Here is a 24,423-nt window from a genome sequence, read left to right as displayed (position 1 = left end):
TTCTGTAAGCCCCCGGGATCCGCACCCCAGTCCTCTGTAAGCCCTCGGGAGCCACACCCCAGTCGTCTGTAAGCCTCCGGGAGCCACACCCCAGTCGTCTGTAAGCCCCCGGGATCCGCACCCCAGTCCTCTGTAAGCCACCAGGATCCGCACTCCAGTCCTCTGTAAGCCACCAGGATCCAAACCGCAGTCCTCTGTAAGCCCCCGGGAGCCACATCATAGTCCTCTGTAAGCCCCTGGGAGCCACACCCCAGTCCTCTGTAAGCCCCCGGGAGCCGCACCCCAGTTCTCTGTAAGCCCTCGGGAGCCGCACCCCAGTTCTCTGTAAGCCCTCGGGAGCCACACCCCAGTCCTCTGTAAGCCACCAGGATCCAAACCGCAGTCCACTGTAAGCACCTGGGAGCCGCACCCAGTTCTCTGTAAGCCCCCAGGAGCCACATCATAGTCCTCTGTAAGCCCCTGGGAGCCACACCCCAGTCCTCTGTAAGCCCCCGCGAGCCACAACGCAGTCCTCTGTAAGCCCGACGGGAGCCACACCCCAGTCCTCTGTAAGCCCCCGGGAGCCACACCCCAGTCCTCTGTAAGCCCCCGGGAGCCACACCCCAGTCCTCTGTAAGCCCCTGGGAGCCACACCCCAGTCCTCTGTAAGCCCCCCGGGAGCCACACCCCACTCCTCTGTAAGCCCCCGGGAGCCACACCCCACTCCTCTGTAAGCCCCACCCCAGTCCTGTATAAGCCCCCGGGAGCCGCACCCGAGTTCTATGTAAGCCCTCGGGAGCCGCACCCCAGTCCTCTGTAAGCCCCTGGGAGCCGCACCCCAGTCCTCTGTAAACTCGACGGGAGCCACACCCCAGTCCTCTGTAAGCCCCGGGAGCCACACCCCAGTCCTCTGTAAGCCCCCGGGAGCCACACCCCAGTCCTCTGTAAGCCCCCAGGATCCACACCCCAGTCCTCTGTAAGCCCCCGGGATCCACACCCCAGTTCTCTGTAAGCCCCCAGGAGCCGCACCCCAGTCCTCTGTAAGCCCCCGGGAGCCGCACCCCAGTCCTCTGTAAGGCCCCGGGAGCTGCACCCCAGTCCTCTGTAAGCCCCCGGGAGCCACACCCCAGTTCTCTGTAAGCCCCATGGAGCCACACCCCAGTCCTCTGTAAGCCAGCGTAAGACGCACCCCAGTCCTCTGTAAGCCCTCGGGAGCTGCACCCCAGTACTCTGTAAGGCCCCAGGAGCCGCACCCCAGTCCTCTGTAAGCCCTCGGGAGCCGTACCCCAGTCCTCTGTAAGCCCTCGGGAGCCGTACCCCAGTTCTTTGTAAGCCCCCGGAATCCGCACCCCAGTTCTCTGTAAGCCGCACCCTAGTCCTCTGTAAGCCCTTGGGAGCTACACCCCAGTCCTCTGTAAGCCATCAGGAGCCGCACCCCAGTCCTCTATAAGCCCTGGGAGCTGCACCCCAGTTCTCTGTAAGCCCCTGGGAGCTGCACCCCAGTTCTCTGTAAGCCCCTGGGAGCCGCACCCTAGTCCTGTGTAAGGCCCCAGGAGCCACACCCCAGTCCTCTGTAAGCCCCCGGGAGCCACACCCCAGTCCTCTGTAAGCCCCCGGGAGCCGCACCCCAGTCCTCTGTAAGTTAACAGAGGCAGTGAAGTCCAACTAGTTTGGAAAGAACTGACTATGTGGACCCTTGACCAAAAAAAAATTATAATAAAATATAACTTTTATTAAAGAAATAACTAAAAGGAAGAACATACACACATAAATCTAGATCCAGGAAAACCCATGGAACCGATAAAAATGTATTGATACCACTGTCCATAAACAGTAATAGACCGGTCAGTCTGAGTATCGTTATGACTCAGCCATTTAGTGTATTCGGTCTCTTTGCAGAATCTGACAGGATTATCAGAATCTATTGTATACACGTCAACCTAATCAGGAGATGAAAAAGTGACATAAGTCCGACAGTTGGATGTTACAGAACATGACCCAAACTCCAGAGATCAGGTTCGGTGATGTATACGTCATTCACATCGAGAAAATAAGCTATGCCGGACCACTAAAAATTGTAAGCGTAACCCAACGCGTTTCTCCCACAACGTGGGTTCATCAGGGGTTTCAATACGCAAAAAATGGTACTTTACTGGTTTAATGACTCCCAGTCAGAAATCGGATAGTGGTACAAAAATAAACAATTGATGAAGCCTCAAAATGTCCAGCACTGTCAAATAAATGACACACTGGATATAGAGGGATCAATCAGAGTAGAACTGTCATTTCCACTGGTGACAATTATATTACTAGATAGATTGTCGCCATATAAGATAAATGAACTGACAGGACTACAAGAACCCTACTACTACAATGGTAGAAATAAGAGTAGGGTACAGGTAAGAAAAATTTCTACCCTTTATGCGAGAGAAAGTTATAATTTCTCAGGGATAATAGTCCCGAGTACAGAAAGATAGAATAATTTTAGCCGTTAAGTATCCCGAGGGCAAAATTTTTGCAATCGGGTCCCTGGATAATCAGATGGCATATTCACAGCAGCCCAGAATAGCCGCCTTTTGGATAGCCATCTGATAAATTTTCGCTCTAGACCGACAAGGAAAATTCCTAAGACCTATAATAGTCCCTCAATACAGTGGAAAGAGGATTCAAAGACCTATATTAGTCCCTCAATAAGGTGGTCACTAAGTCAGAGCCTTAATAAGCAAAAACTGAAATCAAACAAATAAACAAAACGGCGGCATGTCAGCCCTGGTGGTGGACTGACAGCATCCAGTCCTCTGTAAGCCCCCGGGATACGCACCCCAGTCCTCTGTAAGCCCATTGGAGCCGCACCCCAGTCCTCTGTAAGGCCCCAGGAGCCGCACCCCAGTCCTCTGTAAGCCCTCGGGAGCCACACTCCAGTCCTCTGTAAGCCCTCGGGATCTGCACCCCAGTCCTCTGTAAGCCCATGGGATCCCCGACCCAGTCCTCTGTAAGCCCTCGGGAGCCGCACCCCAGCGCTCTGTAAGCCCCGGGAGCCACACCCCAGTCCTCTGTAAGCCATCGGGACCTGCACCCCAGTCCTCTGTAAGCCCCTGGGAGCCACACCCCAGTCCTCTGTAAGCCCCCAGTAGCCGCACCCCAGTCCTCTAAAAAAGCCCCCAGGAGCCGCACCCCAGTTCTCTGTAAGCCCTCGGGAGCCGCACCCTAGTCCGGTGTAAGGCCCCAGGAGCCACACCCCAGTGCTCCGTAAGCCCTCAGGAGCCGCACCCCAGTCCTCTGTAAGCCCCCAGTAGCCGCACCCCAGTCCTCTATAAGCCCCCAGGAGCCGCACCCCAGTTCTCTGTAAGCCCCCAAGATCCGCACCCCAGTCCTCTGTAAGCCCCCGGGAGCCACACCCCAGTCCACTGTAAGCCCCCGGGAGCCGCACCCTAGTCCGGTGTAAGGCCCCAGGAGCCGCACCCCAGTCCTCTGTAAGCCCCCGGGAGCCACACCCCAGTCTACTGTAAGCCCCCGGGAGCCGCACCCCAGTCCTCTGTAAGCCCCCGGGAGCCACACCCCAGTCCTCTGTAAGCCCTCGAGAGTCGCACCCCAGTCCTCTGTAAGCCCCCTGAATCCGCACCCCAGTCCTCTGTAAGCCCCCAGGAGCCACACCCCAGTCCTCTGTAAGCCCCCGGGAGCCGCACCCCCAATCCTTTGTAAGCCCTCAGGAGCCACACCCAAGTCTTCTGTAAGCCCCCGGGAGCCGCACCCCAAGTGCTTATTAGTTCACGTCTGTAAAGTGCTGCAGGGTATCTTGCGGTCATATAGATGTGTTCGCGCTGTAAGAGGCATCACTACAATCATTTATCAAGTGTTTTTGGTGGTGTTTCTTATTTTGTGACATTTTGCAAAGGAGTTTTTGAAATCCTATAGAGGAGCTTGTAGGCATCGCCATAGAACACAACCTCTCCTACAAGAAAGATGAATATAAAATATCACCCGGCAATAAGAAACGTGAATTCATAATTCTGGACTTGAGTTGCCTATATTTACCACAGAAACATTTATGGGCATTTCGGACTAACCTCTGGAATCTTGGGAGGAGGCTTTCGGACTTTTACTTCTGTAACTTTTTCCTTCAGAAAGATAGTTTCCACATCTAAAGTTCCGATGAGGGTGTTTGGCCTTAGGGTGAAGGGCTGCTGCGACCCCCCGGAGCGCACCTCCAGAGTGTGCTGGGCGGGATTCAAGTGGTGTTGGCTGCACAGGTCCACCAAGAAGTCCATCACCGCTTTACTAGAAGAAATACAGAGAAGTGGTTTTTACCTATTTACAAGTACAGATATAGCGACATCCTAAAGAACACATTGGAAGCCCAATACCTGATTTATTTACTTTCCAATACCATCTACAACTTGTAAGCAGACATCACGCAGGGCCTGCTTTCCCCACATTGACCCCTAACACATTACACCCAAGTCATTATATTATGAGGCGCCAAGAATATGGGCAATAAAATAATCATTCTAACATTATTTTACCAAATGCAGGAGATACAGAAACCATAACTGTGTATATCATACCGAGACAAAACCTCCATGTAAGGAGTAGATGGCTACCAAGACCAGAGACAATATATTAGACAACTCATACATGTAAGACAAAACATAAAGCAGGAAGCTGTGTGACACCAAGATGACCAATAATCACATGTATATCAAGTGCCTTCAAATAGCAAAGACCATGACAAGAACCACATGTAGTATTGAGGCCATTACCAAACAAGTCTAAGGATATACTAAATACTAGTGTGATGCATACATGAATGATTCGGCAGATGCACTCAGCATGAAGATGGCCCTTAAAAAGAGTCTCCAAGTGTAGTGGCCCAGCGGGTCCTACAGAACACGCGCAGCACACTTGTCCTGTCATACCTGTCTATATGCCATCCATGACGTCTGTGGGAGAGACCCTGTGTCTTCCCTTCTTCCTTAAGCCTAGAGCTTAACACTGATGTCAGCCGGTCTCTTAATGGCTGACAGTCAGGTTTGATTTCACTGGTGCAGAGCCCAAGGCGGGGTAGTGGCTTCACAAGTCCCAATGCAGGAGAAGGAGTCCAGAAAGTGCGGGAACTGTGATAAGTTATAAAAGGGAGTGATAGTGAGAAGTTAGGCAGACTCAGCCAGGAGTGAGAGAGAAGAGAGGCTGCAGTTCCGTTGTTGGAGAGGAGGAGTCAATTCAGCACGTCTGTCACCCAAGGTAGAGTGAGGTGAAAAACCCACTCCCTTGGTACCTCGCAGTGGAGGAAAAGGAGAACCTTTCTAAGGGCCATCTTCCACAAACAGTGAGTTATAGCTACCCGGTGAAGTCAAAGTCAGGATTAGCATTACAGCCACTTGTCCCTCTGCTTCATAAATCCTTTACTAAAATCTAAACCAATTCTTCAGCCACATCTACTAGTGGGGAAATTGTCTAGGTAAATCAAACTTCAGGAAAGGAAGTGAGAGAGCACTGAAGTCAGAGTATCTGCAATGCATTACCACTGTATCTTCTTGTTGTACTCAAATTGCCTGTTCTGTGCTACATCTTGGTGTACCTACTACAAATACGTTTTACAGAGAACTGTGTATTCAAGTTTTTACTGCAAGTGTCAAAGTTAGTAAATCTGCACACTCTCAGATTAGTAAACTATTGCTGGACTCGACTCTGTTATTTCTGCAGCATACCACTCTGAGTGTCCAGTTATAGAGTGTTGGCGTCACGTGACAAGGACTAGGCCTCCGAGTATACAGACAGTAAGGTCATTGGGGTGTTGCACAAGGGCAAAGATGTACACTACTAACTATAGCATGTAATGGAATCTACATGTTTCCCCCAGGCTCATAATGGGGGTCCTCAAGTGTCAAACATCTCCTCACCTGCTGCATGCAGGATCTGGGATCAAGATCACAATGAAAAGTTCTTAACCAGTTGATGACTATGAAGGAGTTAGTGGCTGAGGAGAGAGATAGTGGGGAGAAGTTTATATGTATGTGGAGTCCCTGAAAGCACTTCCAGAAGTCTCCGGAATGTAGGAGACGGATGGGAAACTCGCAGACAGTAGTCTAGGATTGATCTTTATTGTTTTGGTTATATGCCAAACAAGAAATAATAACTTTGCGAGGGTGTGGACACAGTTTTTCTTCCGTTTATCATTATGCTGTATACTCTTCCTTTCCCACTGCAGTGTCTTTGGTCTGTGGATGAGACTCTCTCCCCCCCCTTTCTTTTCTCTTCTTTTTATTTCTTCCTTCTTTCTTTCCCCTCTAAGAACAATCTAATCCCGGTAGCGGTACTAAGGGCTGTGATTCACAGGGCTTAGATAAACACAACTTTTGGTGATTTGGTGGACAGTGATAATAATTAAGGGCTATTAGTATAATTGGGAATTTATCAACTACCTGATTGAGTTCAGATGTATTAGATACATGCAATGATGAGGATTGAATATATTTATTTAGGGTTCTGTAAAACTAAATGCTTCCATACAACTTGATTATGAATAGTTCTGCTTCCTTCTAACTGATTTATTATTGATCAGCCGCACGGATAGATGGGGGGCCGCGTCCTGCGTGCTTCCGGTTTACAGTCAAAGCAATTCCATATCAGATGAAGGCTGGCTCCATCAACGAACCGTCTAGATGTTCCTACTTAATAAGCATTGATAAAGCCGTGTCTCCACAAAACCCGGATGTGGGAGCGGAGTCAGGTTTGGGAGGAGTTGGCAAAAATGTACCGACTGCAACTCCTGTTCCAAAATAAGATTATATTATATTGTATATTACTATATTAAGGCTGGTGTTGACATAGTAAATTCATTACTTCTAATTACTATACGCGAGTCATTTCTGAGTCAGAGCGCTCGGCTTACCGCACATACAGCGGTAGATGGAACGTGAAGATCCTGGATCCAAGGTAAGATCTGCATTAGGCAGTCGCTGCCCCGCTGCAAAATACCCCGGAAGGGTGAAAACATCAGGTGGTAAAATGGTGATACACCAAGAGTTACTCCAAACATGGCACTACGTGTCTGCCATGTTTGGAAGAAATGTGAAGGCCAGGTCATCTAACACAGCATCTCATCACCTTCCTGTCCAGCAGCTCCTACGCAGCGGAGAGGAGTACTTTGGGTCATTATTTGGTAGCCATGCTGGTTAACACTGCTTCCAATTCTGTATAAATAGCCAACAGGCGCTGAACCCGGCCATGAAACCAACAATGAAACTGGACATTAGTTAGCCCCCTGGTCACTATTCAAAGCCCTGTAAGACATTAGGTATCATCATGGCTGCCATATGGAGCCCTGTAAGACATCAGTTATCCCCATGGTCGCATCTAGAGCCATGTAGGACATTAGGTATCCCCATGGTCACCATCTGGAGTCCTGTAAGACATTAGTTATCCCCAGGGTCACCATCAAGAGCCCTATAAGACATTAGTTATCCCCATGGTCGCCATCTAGAGCTCTGTAAGACATTAGTTAGCCCCAGGGTCACCATCTAGAGCCCTGTAAGACATTAAGTATCCCCATGGTTGCCATCTGGAGCCCTGTAAGACATTAGTTATCCCCATGGTTGCCATCTGGAGCTTTGTAGGACATAAGATATCCCCATGGTCACCATCTGGAGCCCTGTAAGACAATAGTTATCCCCATGGTCGCCATCTGGAGCCCTGTAAGACATTAGTTATCCCCATGGTCGCCATATGGAGCCCTGTAAGACATTAGTTATCCCCATGGTCGCTATCTAGAGCTCTGTAAGACATTAGTTATCCCCATGGCCGCCATCTAGAGCCCTGAAGGACATTAGTTAGCCCAATGATCACTATCTGAAGCCCTGTAAGAGATTAGTTATCCCCATGGCTGCCATCAAGAACTCTGTAAGACATTAGTTAGCCCCAGGGTCACCATCTAGAGCCCTGTAAGAGATTAGTTATCCCCATGGCTGCCATCAAGAACTCTGTAAGACATTAGTTAGCCCCAGGGTCACCATCTAGAGCCCTGTAAGACATTAGTTAGCCCCAAGGTCGCAATCTGGTGCCCTGTAAGACATTAGTTATCCCCATGGTTGCCATCTAGAGCTCTGTAAGACATTAGTTATCCCCATGGTTGCCATCTGGAGCCCTGTAAGACATTAGTTATCCCCATCGTTGCCATCTGGAGCCCTGTAAGACATTAGTTAGCCCCAGGGTTACCATGTAGAGCCCTGTAAGACATTAGTTAGCCCCACGGTTGCCATCTGGAGTCCTGTAAGACATTAGTTAGCCCCATGGTTGCCATCTGAAGTCCTGTAAGACATTAGTTATCCCCATGGTCACTATCTGGAGCCCTGTAAGAGATTGGTTAGCCCAATGGTCACTATCTGGAGTCCTGTATGACATTAGTTATCCCCATGGTTGCCATCTAGAGCCCTGTAAGAGATTAGTTAGCCCCAGGGTTACCATCTAGAGCTCTGTAAGACATTAGTTATCCCCATGGTCGCCATCTGGAGCCCTGTAAGACATTAGTTAGCCCCAAGGTCGCAATCTGGTGCCCTGTAAGACATTAGTTATCCCCATGGTTGCCATCTAGAGCCCTGTAAGAGATTAGTTAGCCCCAGGGTTACCATCTTGAGCTCTGTAAGACATTAGTTATCCCCATGGTTGCCATCTGGAGTCCTGTAAGACATTAGTTATCCCCATGGTTGCCATCTGGAGCCCTGTAAGACATTAGTTAGCCCCACGGTTGCCATCTGGAGTCCTGTAAGACATTAGTTATCCCCATGGTTACCATCTAGAGCCCTGTAAGACATTCGTTATTCCCACGGTTGCCATCTGGAGTCCTGTAAGACATTATTTAGCCCCATGGCTGCCATCTGGAGTCCTGTAAGACATTAGTTATCCCCATGGTCGCCATCTAGAGCCCTTTAAGACATTAGTTAGCCTTAAGGTTGCCTGACTATATCCAATGTTAAATGCATTACTAGCAATATTTCCATTTAGCTGGGTCTGTGCTTACAAGTCTATGTAGTTTCTCTACCCAGTAATGGTCCAATTACACGGGTCGAATGTCGGGCAGCACAGCTGTCTTGCTCATGGAGCGGCCAGCAAGGGGCGGGGCAGTGCAGGAGATTTCTCTCCTCTAGCTCCCCCGCCCCCCTCCATTGGGATAACACAGTGGCTGTTCACTACTGAACGGCGGCTGTTTAATCTGCACGATGAGCGATGTTTGCCTGACATTCGTCCCGTGTAAGTGGGCCTTTAGATTAACGATTCAGCTCAGGTAATTACTGAACTGCAGCAGACTGAATGGGAGGAAAGCTTCCTGTTTGCCCTTTCTCATCAGGCACTGTCTTGGTAAAGCATGTGATCCATAACTTTGTGTGGAGGGACTTTAAGTGGGACTGTCTAGCAACAGCCCTATACAATATTTATCTACAATGGAATTACACATCACCACCAAATAGGGACAGCGGTGGGAACACGGGCGGCTCAGCATACGCACAGACGCTCATGGGAATTGTATAAAGCATGCTCATATGCCCAATCATCTTCCATAGAGGCAATGTTGTTATTTTACAGGAGATATACAGAGGGCCTGTTTTTAATCTGGAAAGGGGGTGATGATTTGTCAAAACATTGTTTGGAGCTCAATTCATTCCAATAATGTAAGTTCTGCATCTTCCCGGCCTTCTCCATTATTCCTGAGGCCCCCGATCCTTCTACTCCGCATGCTCTCCAGTAATACCTGAGCATACCCAGCCACCGCTATGTGTGCTAGCCTAGTTAGCATACACGATGGCTGGACCGTCCTCCATAGACTGTCAGCAGCGCCCTCCTATGGTGATGTGGAAGATCTCAGTGCGATATGTACAAACATATCATGTGACACCCAATCACACCGACAACTGAAATGAATTATAAAGAAAAAAATCAAGGTGTTGGAACGCCACGTCCAAGTATCGTCCCCCGAACTCCCCGAGACTGTGCATCAGTATATAAACAGGTGCTCTAAATATAACCGAGGCCATGAAAGAACAGGAAGCCATCATGTCTCCAAAGTGACGGAAGAGACTAAACTGTTACTAAAGATGGTTTACAGATTACAGAATTACAGGGTGTATAAATATGCACATAAACTAGATGGATAAAAATATACGGCGCCCCTCCCAGTTAATGAGGCCATGTGTTCCAGCCACACCCGCTGCACATCTCCGGAGACAACCATCAGTGGAACGGGTCAGGAGCTCAGCGACTAAGTGCAACACTGTCACAAGCAGAGGACAACTCCAAGTGCCGTCATTATGAAGAGGAAATGCAGAATGCTTCTAGAATATTGGCCTATTTGACCCTGCCTCTGGGGTAAAAAAAACCCCCTCCCTCTGCAACCACTTAGATGCCACGGCAGCTACTGACTGCTTCATCTACACAGTTGAACTGCTTGATACTAAGCTTCTGAGATCCCGACCAGCAGGAACCGGAGTGTCAGTAACAGCCGATGACAGCCTGGGGCCCCTTAGTGACAACATGTTAGCGGTCACTAAGCGGTTAAAGATGTACTAGTAACTAGATAACTCTTCCATGAATGAAGCTGCCGAGGTGATGAGGGTCCGCATTGTCTGATCCCCAGCAATCAGCTATCACCTCCGATGCCACTAATTAGTGACATTTTTGCAGGGGATATCCAGTCTGGTGACGGGGATAGTCAGGGATATTGGGGCATATTAGACCGAGGGTTTAGGTATTGTGCCGAGGAAAGACCTGTAAGCTAAACATCCTTGTACTTTACATCTTTAGACCCCAAATCGGGCTAATGTACAGGGTCATTTAGGTTTTCTTACTAATGGGCAGTATTTGGCTTGTCTCCCTCATCGCGTACTAGTTGGAATCCCCATCAGAATCCCCACAACCAAGTACAGGACAATGTCAGTTTACTCAGAGCCCACTCCCAGCAGAACAAATCTTCAGCAGATTCTTGGCCCACTGTGGATATACCAAACTATACCCCAGCCGGTGCGGATATACCAAACTATACCCCAGCCGGTGCGGATATACCAAACTATACCCCAGCCGCTGCGGATATACCAAACTATACCCCAGCCGCTGCGGATATACCAAACAATACCCCAGCCGCTGCGGATATACCAAACTATACCCCAGCCGGTGCGGATATACCAAACTATACCCCAGCCGGTGCGGATATACCAAACAATACCCCAGCCGGTGCGGATATACCAAACTATACCCCAGCCGCTGCGGATATACCAAACAATACCCCAGCCGATGCGGATATACCAAACTATACCCCAGCCGGTGCGGATATACCAAACTATACCCCAGCCGGTGCGGATATACCAAACTATACCCCAGCCGCTGCGGATATACCAAACAATACCCCAGCCGCTGCGGATATACCAAACTATACCCCAGCCGGTGCGGATATACCAAACAATACCCCAGCCGGTGCGGATATACCAAACTATACCCCAGCCGCTGCGGATATACCAAACTATACCCCAGCCGGTGCGGATATACCAAACTATACCCCAGCCGGTGCGGATATACCAAACTATACCCCAGCCGCTGCGGATATACCAAACTATACCCCAGCCGGTGAGATTCAACAAAGTCTATGGGCATCTTCAGCTTGCTGCTTTGTTCCAGCGATCGTTGCCCTTGGGTCCCTGCCTATCAACAGTTTTGGCATATCCCTATCACATGTCAGTTCTTGGAAAATAGCTTCTGTTATTCGTCCGATGAGCCCCAATGACAATATCAGCGTCTATGAGGGATGAGCGATAAGTCATATGATGGAGCCCCGTACACCGTCCTTATTGTTGGCAGCACGTCCTGCTTAGCCAGCAGAGCCGCTGACGGTTGCCCTGTTAGGATGCGCACCATCCGCCACGCAGGGGTCCGCTCACCGGCAGCACAAATCAGGCAGATCTTCAGCAGTAGGAAACTCCACGACAAAATCCGAAGCATTGCCACAAAAGACACAGAGCCGAAATCCGAGTAATCAGCTGCGGACATGGCGTCACCAGCGGCGCTCACTAGAGATGAAGCGTTACACTGGCAGCATGAAGAGCGGCGAGGTCGGGGGCCGCTGCCAATATGCAGCTCTTTTACAAATTCTGCGCGGATTATGCGGATTGTGACTCGGTTTCCGTTGCAAAAAAGTGGCAAATTTTGCAACAGAATTTTTTTCTGTGGAAAATCTGCAGTATTTCGGTTGCGTCCGAACAAACCCCATGAGGGCCTTCAGCTGGCAGGACTAGTACCACTATGAACAATGGCCGACAGCCTCTGGGTGTTCTGTGCCGCGGGTGCAGGGACTGCTTTAGAAGGGTGCCCTGCATTTTTAGGGTTTCAAGGACTTTCCCCTGAATGACTAAAAATGGCGTCCAGATGGAACTGAAGATATAAGCTGCAAACGTTTCGCTTTATTCTGGCATTTTGGCGGCAGAGAATAGCGCAGTCATAAGTACGCTCAGGCCACTCTCACCGGGCGTTCTTTACAGGATGGGGCTCCTTCGACGAGCGTTCAAGTGTGGTGTTGCTAACGCCGCGATTTTCAAACGCTGTCTGCGGTATTTTAGTTTCAGTGATTTTTAACGCTCCTCATCACCCACGGCAATGATAGGGTGCGCTAAAAAACACTATCGATTGCGTTTGAAAATGCTGTAAAACGCGTCATATTTCCAGCCGCCTCAGTGATCTGCTTCTTCTGACTCTCACAGACAACACCGCAAACAAGAAGAGGAACGATTAGAATCTCCGTCCGTCCGCCAGCTATTCTTAGCCGCTTCGTGTAATCGGCCTCCGAGCCGCCTCCATTATTTACAGGATGATACTTAAAACTAAGACTGGAAATTACAGAGCTGGCTGTGGACATCATACCGCCGCGCCAGAGAAAGACGGCCGGACATAATACCGCCGCGCCAGAGAAAGCCGGCCGGACATAATACCGCCGCGCCAGAGAAAGCCGGCCGGACATCATACCGCCGCGCCAGAGAAAGCCGGCCAGACATCATACCGCCGCGCCAGAGAAAGCCGGCCGGACATCATACCGCCGCGCCAGAGAAAGCCGGCCGGACATCATACCGCCGCGCCAGAGAAAGCCGGCCGGACATCATGCCGCCGCGCCAGAGAAAGCCGGCCGGACATCATGCTGCCGTGCCAGAGAAAGCCGGCCAGACATCATACCGCCGCGCCAGGGAAAGCCGGCCGGACATCATACCGCCGCGCCAGAGAAAGCCAGCCAGACATCATACCGCCGCGCCAAGGAGAAAGCCGGCCGGACATCATACCGCCGCGCCAGAGAAAGCCGGCCGGACATCATACCGCCGTGCCAGAGAAAGCCGGCCGCACATCATGCTGCCGCGCCAGAGAACGCCGGCCAGACATCATACCGCCGCGCCAGAGAAAGCCGGCCGGACATCATACCGCCGCGCCAGAGAAAGCCGGCCGGACATCATACCGCCGCGCCAGAGAAAGCCGGCCGGACATCATACCGCCGCGCCAGAGAACGCCGGCCAGACATCATACCGCCGCGCCAGAGAAAGCCGGCCGGACATCATGCTGCCGCGCCAGAGAAAGCCGGCCGGACATCATGCTGCCGCGCCAGAGAACGCCGGCCAGACATCATACCGCCGCGCCAGAGAAAGCCGGCCGGACATCATGCTGCCGCGCCAGAGAACGCCGGCCGGACATCATGCTGCCGCGCCAGAGAAAGACGGCCGGACATCATGCTGCCGCGCCAGAGAACGCCGGGCGGACATCATGCTGCCGTGCCAGAGAAAGCCGGCCGGACATCATGCTGCCGTGCCAGAGAAAGCCGGCCGGACATCATACCGCCGCGCCAGAGAAAGACGGCCGGACATCATGCTGCCGCGCCAGAGAAAGACGGCCGGACATCATACCGCCGTGCCAGAGAAAGCCGGCCGGACATCATGCTGCCGCGCCAGAGAAAGACGGCCGGACATCATGCTGCCGCGCCAGAGAATGCCGGCCAGACATCATACCGCCGCGCCAGAGAAAGCCGGCCGGACATCATACCACCGCGCCAGAGAAAGCCGGCCGGACATCATACCGCCGCGCCAGAGAAAGCCGACCGGACATCATACCGCCGCGCCAGAGAACGCCGGCCAGACATCATACCGCCGCGCCAGAGAACGCCGGCCAGACATCATACCGCCGCGCCAGAGAAAGCCGGCCGGACATCATACCGCCGCGCCAGAGAAAGCCGGCCGGACATCATACCGCCGCGCCAGAGAAAGCCGGCCGGACATCATACCGCCGCGCCAGAGAACGCCGGCCAGACATCATACCGCCGCGCCAGAGAACGCCGGCCAGACATCATACCGCCGCGCCAGAGAAAGCCGGCCGGACATCATGCTGCCGCGCCAGAGAACGCCGGCCGGACATCATGCTGCCGCGCCAGAGAAAGACGGCCGGACATCATGCTGCCGCGCCAGAGAACGCCGGGCGGACATCATGCTGCCGTGCCAGAGAAAGCCGGCCGGACATCATGCTGCCGTGCCAGAGAAAGCCGGCCGGACATCATACCGCCGCGCCAGAAAAAGACGGCCGGACATCATGCTGCCGCGCCAGAGAAAGACGGCCGGACATCATACCGCCGTGCCAGAGAAAGCCGGCCGGACATCATGCTGCCGCGCCAGAGAAAGACGGCCGGACATCATGCTGCCGCGCCAGAGAACGCCGGCCAGACATCATACCGCCGCGCCAGAGAAAGCCGGCCGGACATCATACCACCGCGCCAGAGAAAGCCGGCCGGACATCATACCGCCGCGCCAGAGAAAGCCGACCGGACATCATACCGCCGCGCCAGAGAACGCCGGCCAGACATCATACCGCCGCGCCAGAGAACGCCGGCCAGACATCATACCGCCGCGCCAGAGAAAGCCGGCCGGACATCATGCTGCCGCGCCAGAGAAAGCCGGCCGGACATCATACCGCCGCGCCAGAGAAAGCCGGCCGGACATCATGCTGCCGTGCCAGAGAAAGCCGGCCGGACATCATGCTGCCGTGCCAGAGAACGCCGGCCGGACATCATGCTGCCGCGCCAGAGAACGCCGGCCAGACATCATACCGCCGCGCCAGAGAACGCCGGCCGGACATCATGCTGCCGCGCCAGAGAATGCCGGCCGAACATCATGCTGCCGCGCCAGAGAAAGCCGGCCGGACATCATGCTGCCGTGCCAGAGAACGCCGGCCAGACATCATGCTGCCGTGCCAGAGAAAGCCGGCCGGACATCATGCTGCCGTGCCAGAGAACGCCGGATGAAAGTATGGAATCATGATTTGTTGTGTTTTTAACTGCCTAAAATTAGCATTTTTACAAAACTAAGCAGAAAACCTAAATTCCTCCCATTCTGTATGTGCTTTCTTCATTGTTCTTGCCCAGATGTAGGACTTTGTATTTCTCCCTGTTAAATACCATTCTGTTAGTCGCCGACCACTGTGCAAGCTTTTGTAGATCTTTTTGAATCCGCTCTCTCTCTTCCCTAGTGTTAGCTATCCCTCCTAGCTTTGTGTCATCAGCACATTTGATCAGTTTCCCACAATTCCCTCCTCCAGATCCTTTATAACAATGTTGACCATCACTGGGCCTAGGACAGAGCCTTGTGGTCCCCACTTGATACATTCTCCCACTTGGATGTGCAGCCATTTATGACCACTCTGAGTAGATCACTCAGCCAGTTGTGAATCCACCTAACAGTTGCCTCGTCAATCCCATAATCGACTTGCATGGGTGGCGTATGATACACTGTCCATACCCAATGAAAAAAGTCATACTGCGCAAGTCTGTGTGTTTGTGATACATGGGCATGCGCAATCATACGCGGTCTCTGCTGGCACAGCGTATGTTCACAGAATGTGTAAACCCACAGCGGGTTATGCATGTGCCAGTGGGGCCCACGAGGATACAAATGCCTATTTTATCCAACCGGCTACTAACAGCCCATACGTTGCTTTCTTTACAGAGGCCACTAACAGGCGCTCTTCTGATGCATGTGCTTTTTACGGCATGGCAGGTCTAGCAGGAGTTCAGCTGACAGAACTCTACTGGGCTCCGGCACTAACTGCAGGGATCGGAGTTAGCGCCGAGTCCCGCTGGTTTAGCTCTGAAGACTCTGTGTTCAGTGTGACTGCAGCATGTAAGGTAACTGACTCTTCCCTTTAGGCTCTGCGGCTGAGCGGCTACACAGCTTCTACAGTCTCCCCACTCAGCGAGCAGCGCCGCAGCCTGCATTGTGGATTTTACTGCCATGCGCTGCACTCACAGACCTCCTGCTCTCATACGGTCCAGCACGGTGTGCATCCGCCATCGCAGGAGGTGTGGTGCCAGTGAGACGTACGAGGGACCAGGAGCTCTGCGAGTGCAGCACAAAAGCACTATTACTTAGGGGCCACAAAAAGGATTTATTCCTGTGGGACCCATGAGCAAGGGGCACTTCTACTGTGGGAACTATGCAGGGCGCATTATTACTACGAGGGCCACTAAAAGGGCGATACTACTGTTAATACTTTCCTAGTAAAAATTCTGAGGTGGAGTGGAATAGGAAAAAAACTTCTGGCTTTTGTTTTCAGGCATTCACTGTGTGGTGTGAATGACATTATTCTGTGAGTCGGCACGATTACGGCCATACCAAATTTGTATAGTCTTTGTTCTTTGTTGCTTTTTGTTGCGGTTACCATCAAGCCTTCAGGTGGTTACTATCGAGCCATCCTCAGGCTGAAAACAGTCTAAGTAATAAAGCATGGCTTCAATGTGGCGGAGTGAAGCAGCAAAGTGCTTGAGCTTCGAGCCTACACAGCCTACAGCCAGCTCGGTCATTATAGCTATGGCCAAAGGCCAAACGAAGAGGCATCCACAGATACCCCATTGGGCCGTTTCCTGCAGACACAACCCACATCACTCACCCGGACCCCAACACACTCTGGTGGCCCTGTCACTGCAGGAAGCAGAATGCACTGAACATCGCACAGTCAGGAAAGCGCAACAAGAGAGTCCATGTGGGATGCTAATCACATGGGGATTCTCCTTATGGTAGTATCACATGACGTGGGTACGATCATGCATATGGTTCTCTGCAGGATTACTGGCGTGATGTTCTTTATCGAATCCCCCAAGGTCTGTCTCTTTGGGCTTGTGGGGGATATCCCGTTAACTGTGGTGGCCGTACCTTGCACAAGCTTTTGTTCTTCTACGTTAAAAAAGGAAAATCTTCTCTATCTACTTAGGTGCCTCCCGATTAACATCCCCACTGGACATGACCACTAAACAACAGGCCATCTCATAGCTTATTTGGAATAACAAGAGACCCCGGATTAAACTGAAAACAATGTACTTTCACAGAAGACTAGGGGGGCTATGTGTACCTAATCTACAAACATATTACTATGCAGCACAAACGGCCCAGATCCCCCTATGTCTGCAGGCCCAGGAGCTCCCCTCGGGGTGGAGCTGGAGGCCTCCCTAGTGTCCCCTGTGGACCCGAAAGTTAGCTTTTGGGACAAAAAAATTCAACACATCTAAAATACAACTGCCCTCGCCTCTCACCTTCACCTTCTTACAGTTTGGAAACGAAATAGACTCAAACACTCCTCAATCTCAGACCATCCACCGCTGCTCCCCATTGTTCCCAACCACGCTTTCCCCCAGCCTGCTAACAGATAGTGAACTAGAGGACTGATCTCACTGCAACAGTTTATCCCAGTAAATAGACCCATGACTACTCAACAAATCTTAGAAGTACACTCTGTTCCAGGCCCCTTGTGGTGGAAACATACAGCTTCTTGCAGACGACGTTTTCTCAATCCATTCTCGAATACCAAAAACGCCGTCTGAGAGGCTGGGTGCCTGGTCGCCCCTTCAGCCGGGGACGATGTCTCTCCTATATAATAATATGAATCAGCGCTCACATGAAGACAAGCTCCCATTCAGGAGACGCTGGGAGGAGGACCTGAACATATCGCTCGGAACAGCAAGATGGCGCCACTGCTATCGGTTCATTGGCAAGAGCAGCCATCAGGTGATCCTGGCCAAAACCTCCTACAAGATACTACACAGGTCACTCTGCGTCCCCACAATGATACACAAGTTCTCCCCTAATTGCTTTAGAGCTTGCGGGGCACTGGGTTCGGTTTTGCACACCTGGTGGACATGCTCAGCGGTGAGAGTCCTGTGGAGGCACATAGACAGTCTGGTTTGGAGAGTTTTGGGCAAGCCCTTTCCCCTCACCCCCTCAGATTGCCTGCTGGTGGTCAAACCGACCAGGTATAATAATCAACAATGCAAACTCTCCTGTATGGTGGCCAGGATCTACATAGCATCCCAGTGGTGAACCATCTCTTAATCTGAACCCATCATAGCTAGAATCTCCAAAATGATGATCTGTGACAAGCGCTCTGCTAGGAGGGATGACTCTATGGAGGGCTTCCTCAAGACTTGGCAACCATGGTCTGACTATCTAAATATCCCAAATATGTCGCGACTTCTGACCTCATAGGAGTAACTCTCCTGAGACACACCAGATAAGGATACAAGAACATCCTCTACACAAATGAGAATAACTCTCTTACGGATTCATTAATGAGTGGAACCCTATATGATGGTTCAACAATGACTTCCAGTCTTCAGATTGTTTCTACTCGAGTCCCCTGCGAGGGGCATGCTTCAGCCCTTTATTATGTAAACCTATGTAAAAAGCTAATAAAAACTTTTGAAACTAAAAAAAGATAAAACTTGAGCTGCCAGCATCCAAATGGTTAATGGCACAGTACCTCTGTATAAACGGACACATATGGCCAGGGGCTGCCAGGCATGGTTTGACGAATAGTCCTAACCTTTTCTGTAGGTCCCGCTGGCAGGGCCTCCCGTGTTCCTCCCTCGTTACTCCCGGACTTCCCAGTGGGACTCTTTATTTTTGTTTTACATTATATTGAAAAATCATAGACCGACTGTTACAAACTGTGGACTTTATTTTCATCGCAATCTCTCTTTTTAGGCACTGTCCGGCATGGCTACGGCTCGGTGACGGCCATTATCAGCGGTTGTTGCCCTATCAGTAAGGTGGAATGCACCTTACATCCAGCTATAGACTTTGAATAATACCTAAAATGGCGACATCCCCTACGTTCCTTCTCCCAGCGGTAACGGTATCATGGGTATAGCAGGATGCCCCACTTGTGGCGGGTCATGCCAACGGATACGCAGCCTTCTTGAACAGACATTTTCCCTTTTGGCTGCCAGACTAATGACGGCCCCGTGTGACAGCCGTGGGGCGGGCAGGCTGCATATAGCTGGAACACATTATGTTACATGAAGAAACAAGGTGCGGTGCGGCAGAGCCAATTATCCAGGTTGTATAAACAGCTGCTGATTGTCAGGTGGCCACAAGTTATGCACAACCAGAAGCGAAGAGCTTCCGCATGAGATCAGCTTGTCTACATGGCTGATATTTCAGCTCAGCCGTCTCTAAAGGTTTTACAGTTCTTCATGCAGATATTTAGCCGAACTCAGAAGTGGATCTAAAAGGAATGGAAAAATAGAGTTGGATCGTATACTTCTCCTGCTGCTTTTTATCCAAAGAAGCTGCGTGTGAGATCAGTGCTACAGGTCCCGGCCACACACTGGGGAACCCCACACTGAAGGCTGTGTGTGAGATCAGTGCTACAGGTCCCGGCCGCACACTGGGGAACCCCACACTGAAGGCTGCGTGTGAGATCAGTGCTACAGGTCCAGCCGCACACTGGGGAACCCCACACTGAAAGCTGCATGTGAGATCAGTGCTACAGGTCCCGGCCGCACACTGGGGAACCCCACACTGAAGGCTGCGTGTGAGATCAGTGCTACAGGTCCCGGCCGCACACTGGGGAACCCCACACTGAAGGCTGCCTGTGAGATCAGTGCTACAGGTCCCGGCCGCACACTGGGGAACCCCACACTGAAGGCTGCGTGTGAGATCAGTGCTACAGGTCCCGGCCGCACACTGGGGAACCCCACACTGAAGGCTGCATGTGAGATCAGTGCTACAGGTCCCGGCCGCACACTGGGGATCCGCGCACTGAAGGCTGTGTGTGAGATCAGTGCTACAGGTCCCGGCCGCACACTGGGGAACCCAGCACTAAAGGCTGTGTGTGAGATCGTTGCTACAGGTCCCGGCCGCACACTGGGGATCCCCGCACTGAAGGCTGTGTGTGAGATCAGTGCTACAGGTCCTAGATGCACACTGGGCATCCCCGCACTGAAGGATATGTGTGAGATAAGTGTTACAGGTCCCAGACACACGCTGGGGATCCCCACATTGAAGGCTGTGTGTGAGATCAGTGCTACAGTTCCTGGATGCACACTGGGGATCCCCGCACGGAAGGCTGCGTGAGAGATCAGTGCTACAGGTCCTGGATGCACACTGGGGATCCCCGCACTGAAGGCTGTGTGTGAGATCGGTGCTACAGGTCCCGGCAGCACGCTGGGGATCACCGCACTGAAGGCTGTGTGTGAGATCAGTGCTACAGGTCCCAGACACACACTGGGGATCCCCACACTGAAGGCTGCGTGTGAGATCAGTGCTACAGGTACCGGCCGCACACTGGGGAACCCCACACTGAAGGCTGCGTGTGAGATCAGTGCTACAGGTACCGGCCGCACACTGGGGAACCCCACACTGAAGGCTGCATGTGAGATCAGTGCTACAGGTCCAGCCGCACACTGGGGAACCCCACACTGAAGGCTGCATGTGAGATCAGTGCTACAGGTCCCGGCCGCACACTGGGGATCCCCGCACTGAAGACTGCGTGTGGGATCAGTGCTACAGGTCCCGGCCGCACACTGGGGAACCCCGCACTTAAGGCTGCGTGTGAGATCAGTGCTACAGGTCCCGGCCGCACACTGGGGAACCCCACACTGAAGGCTGTGTGTGAGATCAGTGCTACAGGTCCTGGATGCACACTGGGGATCCCCGCACTGAAGGCTGTGTGTGAGATAAGTGTTACAGGTCCGAGACGCACGCTGCGGATCCCCACATTGAGATCTGCGTGTGAGATCGGTGCTACAGGTCCCGGCCGCACGCTGGGAATCCCCACACTGAAGGCTGTGTGTGAGATCGGTGCTACAGTTCCTGGATGCACGCTGGGGATCCCCGCACTGAAGGCTGTGTGTGAGATCAGTGCTACAGGTCCCGGCCGCACACTGGGGAACCCCACACTGAAGACTGTGTGTGAGATCAGTGCTACAGGTCCCGGCCGCACACTGGGGAATCCCGCACTGAAGGCTGTGTGTGAGATCGGTGCTACAGGTCCCGGCCGCACACTGGGGATCCCCGCACTGAAGGCTGTGTGTGAGATCAGTGCTACAGGTCCTGGATGCACGCTGAGGATCTCCGCACGGAAGGCTGTGTGTGAGATCAGTGCTACAGGTCCTGGCCGCACACTGGGGATCCCCACATTGAGAGCTGCGTGTGAGATCAGTGCTACAGGTTCCAGCCGCACGCTGGGGATCCCCACACTGAAGGCTGTGTGTGAGATCGGTGCTACAGTTCCTGGATGCACGCTGGGGATCCCCGCACTGAACGCTGTGTGTGAGATCAGTGCTACAGGTCCTGGATGCACACTGGGGATCCCCGCACTGAAGGCTGTGTGTGAGATCAGTGCTACAGGTCCCGGCCGCACGCTGGGGATCCCCGCACTGAACGCTGTGTGTGAGATCAGTGCTACAGGTCCTGGATGCACACTGGGGATCCCCGCACTGAAGGCTGTGTGTGAGATCAGTGCTACAGGTCCCGGCCGCACGCTGGGGATCCCCGCACTGAAGGCTGTGTGTGAGATAAGTGTTACAGGTCCCAGACGCACGCTGGGGATCCCCACATTGAGAGCTGCGTGTGAGATCGGTGCTACAGGTCCCGGCCGCACGCTGGGGATCTCCGCACTGAAGGCTGTGTGTGAGATCAGTGCTACAGGTCCTGGACGCACACTGGGGATCCCCGCACTGAACGCTGTGTGTGAGATCAGTGCTACAGGTCCTGGACGCACACTGGGGATCCCCGCACTGAAAGATGTGTGTGAGATCAGTGCTACAGGTCCTGGACGCATGCTGGGGATCCCCACACTGAATCTATGACTAGAGCCGCTCATCTTGTTCCCTCATTGTAATCCCATGGCAAACAGTTTAGAAGCTGTGGATTTATGATGTGCAGCATGCATCTATTTCGTGGGGATTTTCTCCGCACCATCTGGAGGATATTTGTTGCAATCTCATCCCCATGGCTTTTACTGAATATGCTGCAGATGATTCTGATGCGGAGAAGCTGCGGCGCTTCCACTAGGTGTGAACGTGCCTTTAAGGTGTGTTCTCATCGTAGGCCTTTATGGTGTTTGCCCAGTCTGATAGGTGTGAAGACCATCTTATTGCCCACCTGGATGGTAGGAGCTGCTCCCCGAGCCGCGACTTTTATGGGATATTCTGGGATATGCCACAACTGTCTAGATGGGAATCCCTCTTTAACCAGACAGTAATGTCTTCTGCTATGCCAGAGCACCAAGATAGGAAGACCAGGACCAACGTAAACGGATGGGACATTCAACAGCCCAATCAAAGTATATCGATACATTCCAAACAGTAAAGAGGGAGATAACGGTTGTGTTCACACGCAGCAGACTTGTTGATTACTGCGACTGTCCGTTCTTCTAAATTCATGCAGATGCTGTGTAAACAACCCAACCCGGATCCGTGGACGGTCGTGAGATCTGCAGATTGTGTGCCGATCTGTGGGGCATCCACGGCAGAAATCCTGATTGAGGTGGAATCTGAAACATGCCAGCAGGTGAGCGCAGCCTTGGAGGGGCGTTCCCCATGGGCTGGTTCATACGACTCTGATTTTGGCACGCATTACGTGTGTGACGCACGGCCGCATGACACGGGGTGAATGGAGTCAATAAAAGTAAATGGACTTTCATTCATCCATTCACATGAGCGTGTAAACCAAGCGTGTAGATAAGATGGCAGCATGCTCTATTTCACCGCGTACCACGTACTTTGTATGGGCAGCATACACAACGCAGTCCGTACGGGCGACGATACATGCACAAATGCTGCTCACTGCCAGGAAAGAATCAGCAGAGGAGGTGAGGCACGTGCACCTCTCACATCTCAGGAGCGCGGGCGCACTGCTCGCGGCCGGCCACCAGATGCCGCTGTGCCCCGCGGATTTTCTGGCAATGAGCAGTGGACAACCAGAGGAATCAATATCTGGAGAACAGAGCACCTTGGAAGTTCATGTCCTGGCTGAGGCGCTGTGATTGACCAGTCCTGGGCAGTCAGTGTGGTTAGAAAAATAACTAAATACCAAGAAATGACTTCTGCAAGTGCTTACACGGCGTGAGATGAGGACTGTTGGTGTGTACTCTAGGGGCACGCCTACAGCTATCCCGTGTCTGTCTGACAGCTCTTGCTATGGCAGTATTCCAGGTAAGGAGTCTTTTACACGGGACGATCATCATTCAGAATCTGTCAGATTCCCGCGCTCCCGTGTAAACGTATGCAGTGACTGACCGAGAATTGGCATCGCTCACAGCGCTGCCAGCGATACTTGCGCCCGGGAAGTGTGTTGGCATCGTGTGCCCGACTGCTTGTCCCGTCTACAAAGGACCATAACTCCTAACCAGCTTCAAAGGAAGCCAATGGAGTTTGAGTACTACTCACTGTGCTAGGGGATAGCGGCCCTTCGACTATCTAATGCTGCTACATAATAGCATCAGGTTTAGGCTGCAGCCTAGCTAGAGGAGAGTCATTCAGTTTCAGCATGCTAGCTGCTCCGTGTAAACAGCAGTCGGTCAGTTCTGAAGGACTGCCTGCTTACAGTGAATGGGGGTGGGTGGAGAACGCTCCCCGACTGCCCTGCCCCCTGCTGGCCGCGCTGTGAGTGATCCAGCGATACTCGCTCCTCTGTAACAGCACGGGAGTGAGGATACACAAGGACGAGTTTCAGGCATTGTTTGTCTGGCAGCTCGTCCCATGTAAAAGGGCCCTAAGGCCATACACATTAGATAGCAGTCTGCCAAGCGCTGGTTTGGCTGACAGCTATCTCACCGACACCCTCATGTACATGTAGGGTGAATGTGAATGAATCACAGCCCGATATCGCCCATGCCAGTGCGAAGGAGCCCTAAAGAAAGGAGAATCTTAGTTTTGGTTACAAAGTCAACACATCAAAAACTTTGCCAAATTTGCACAGTGAAAATGCCTAAAAGTAAGGTTTTGATGTGCTGACTTTGTATCGAAAACTAAGAGTGTCTAATAAGGATTTGTCACGTTGTAGTCCTGTGGGTTCCCAGGGTACACTGCAGCCGGTGGGGTGATGGTGTGGAGTTCTCCAGCCAATCACCATGGTCTGCTGCATCCTAAAGGAGGTCTCCCTATCATAA

At 52.2% G+C, this 24,423-nt stretch overlaps 1 protein-coding gene across 3 annotated transcripts in view; it reads right to left on the bottom strand.

Annotated features, from left to right (window-relative positions):
* COBL (cordon-bleu WH2 repeat protein) overlaps nucleotides 1–24,423 on the bottom strand; it is a 305,079-nt gene that overhangs the window by 209,613 nt on the left and 71,043 nt on the right. For all 3 annotated transcript variants that reach the window (XM_066584546.1, XM_066584547.1, XM_066584545.1), the window contains one exon: nucleotides 4,047–4,257. In XM_066584546.1, the coding sequence (XP_066440643.1) occupies nucleotides 4,047–4,257 (211 nt within the window). The remainder of the gene's footprint in view (nucleotides 1–4,046; nucleotides 4,258–24,423) is intronic.

This window comes from Eleutherodactylus coqui, chromosome 12, assembly GCF_035609145.1.
Source record: "Eleutherodactylus coqui strain aEleCoq1 chromosome 12, aEleCoq1.hap1, whole genome shotgun sequence".
Lineage (NCBI taxonomy): Eukaryota > Metazoa > Chordata > Amphibia > Anura > Eleutherodactylidae > Eleutherodactylus > Eleutherodactylus coqui.
Note: the sequence above shows the minus strand (reverse complement) of the source record. Positions and strands in the feature narration are given on the sequence as shown.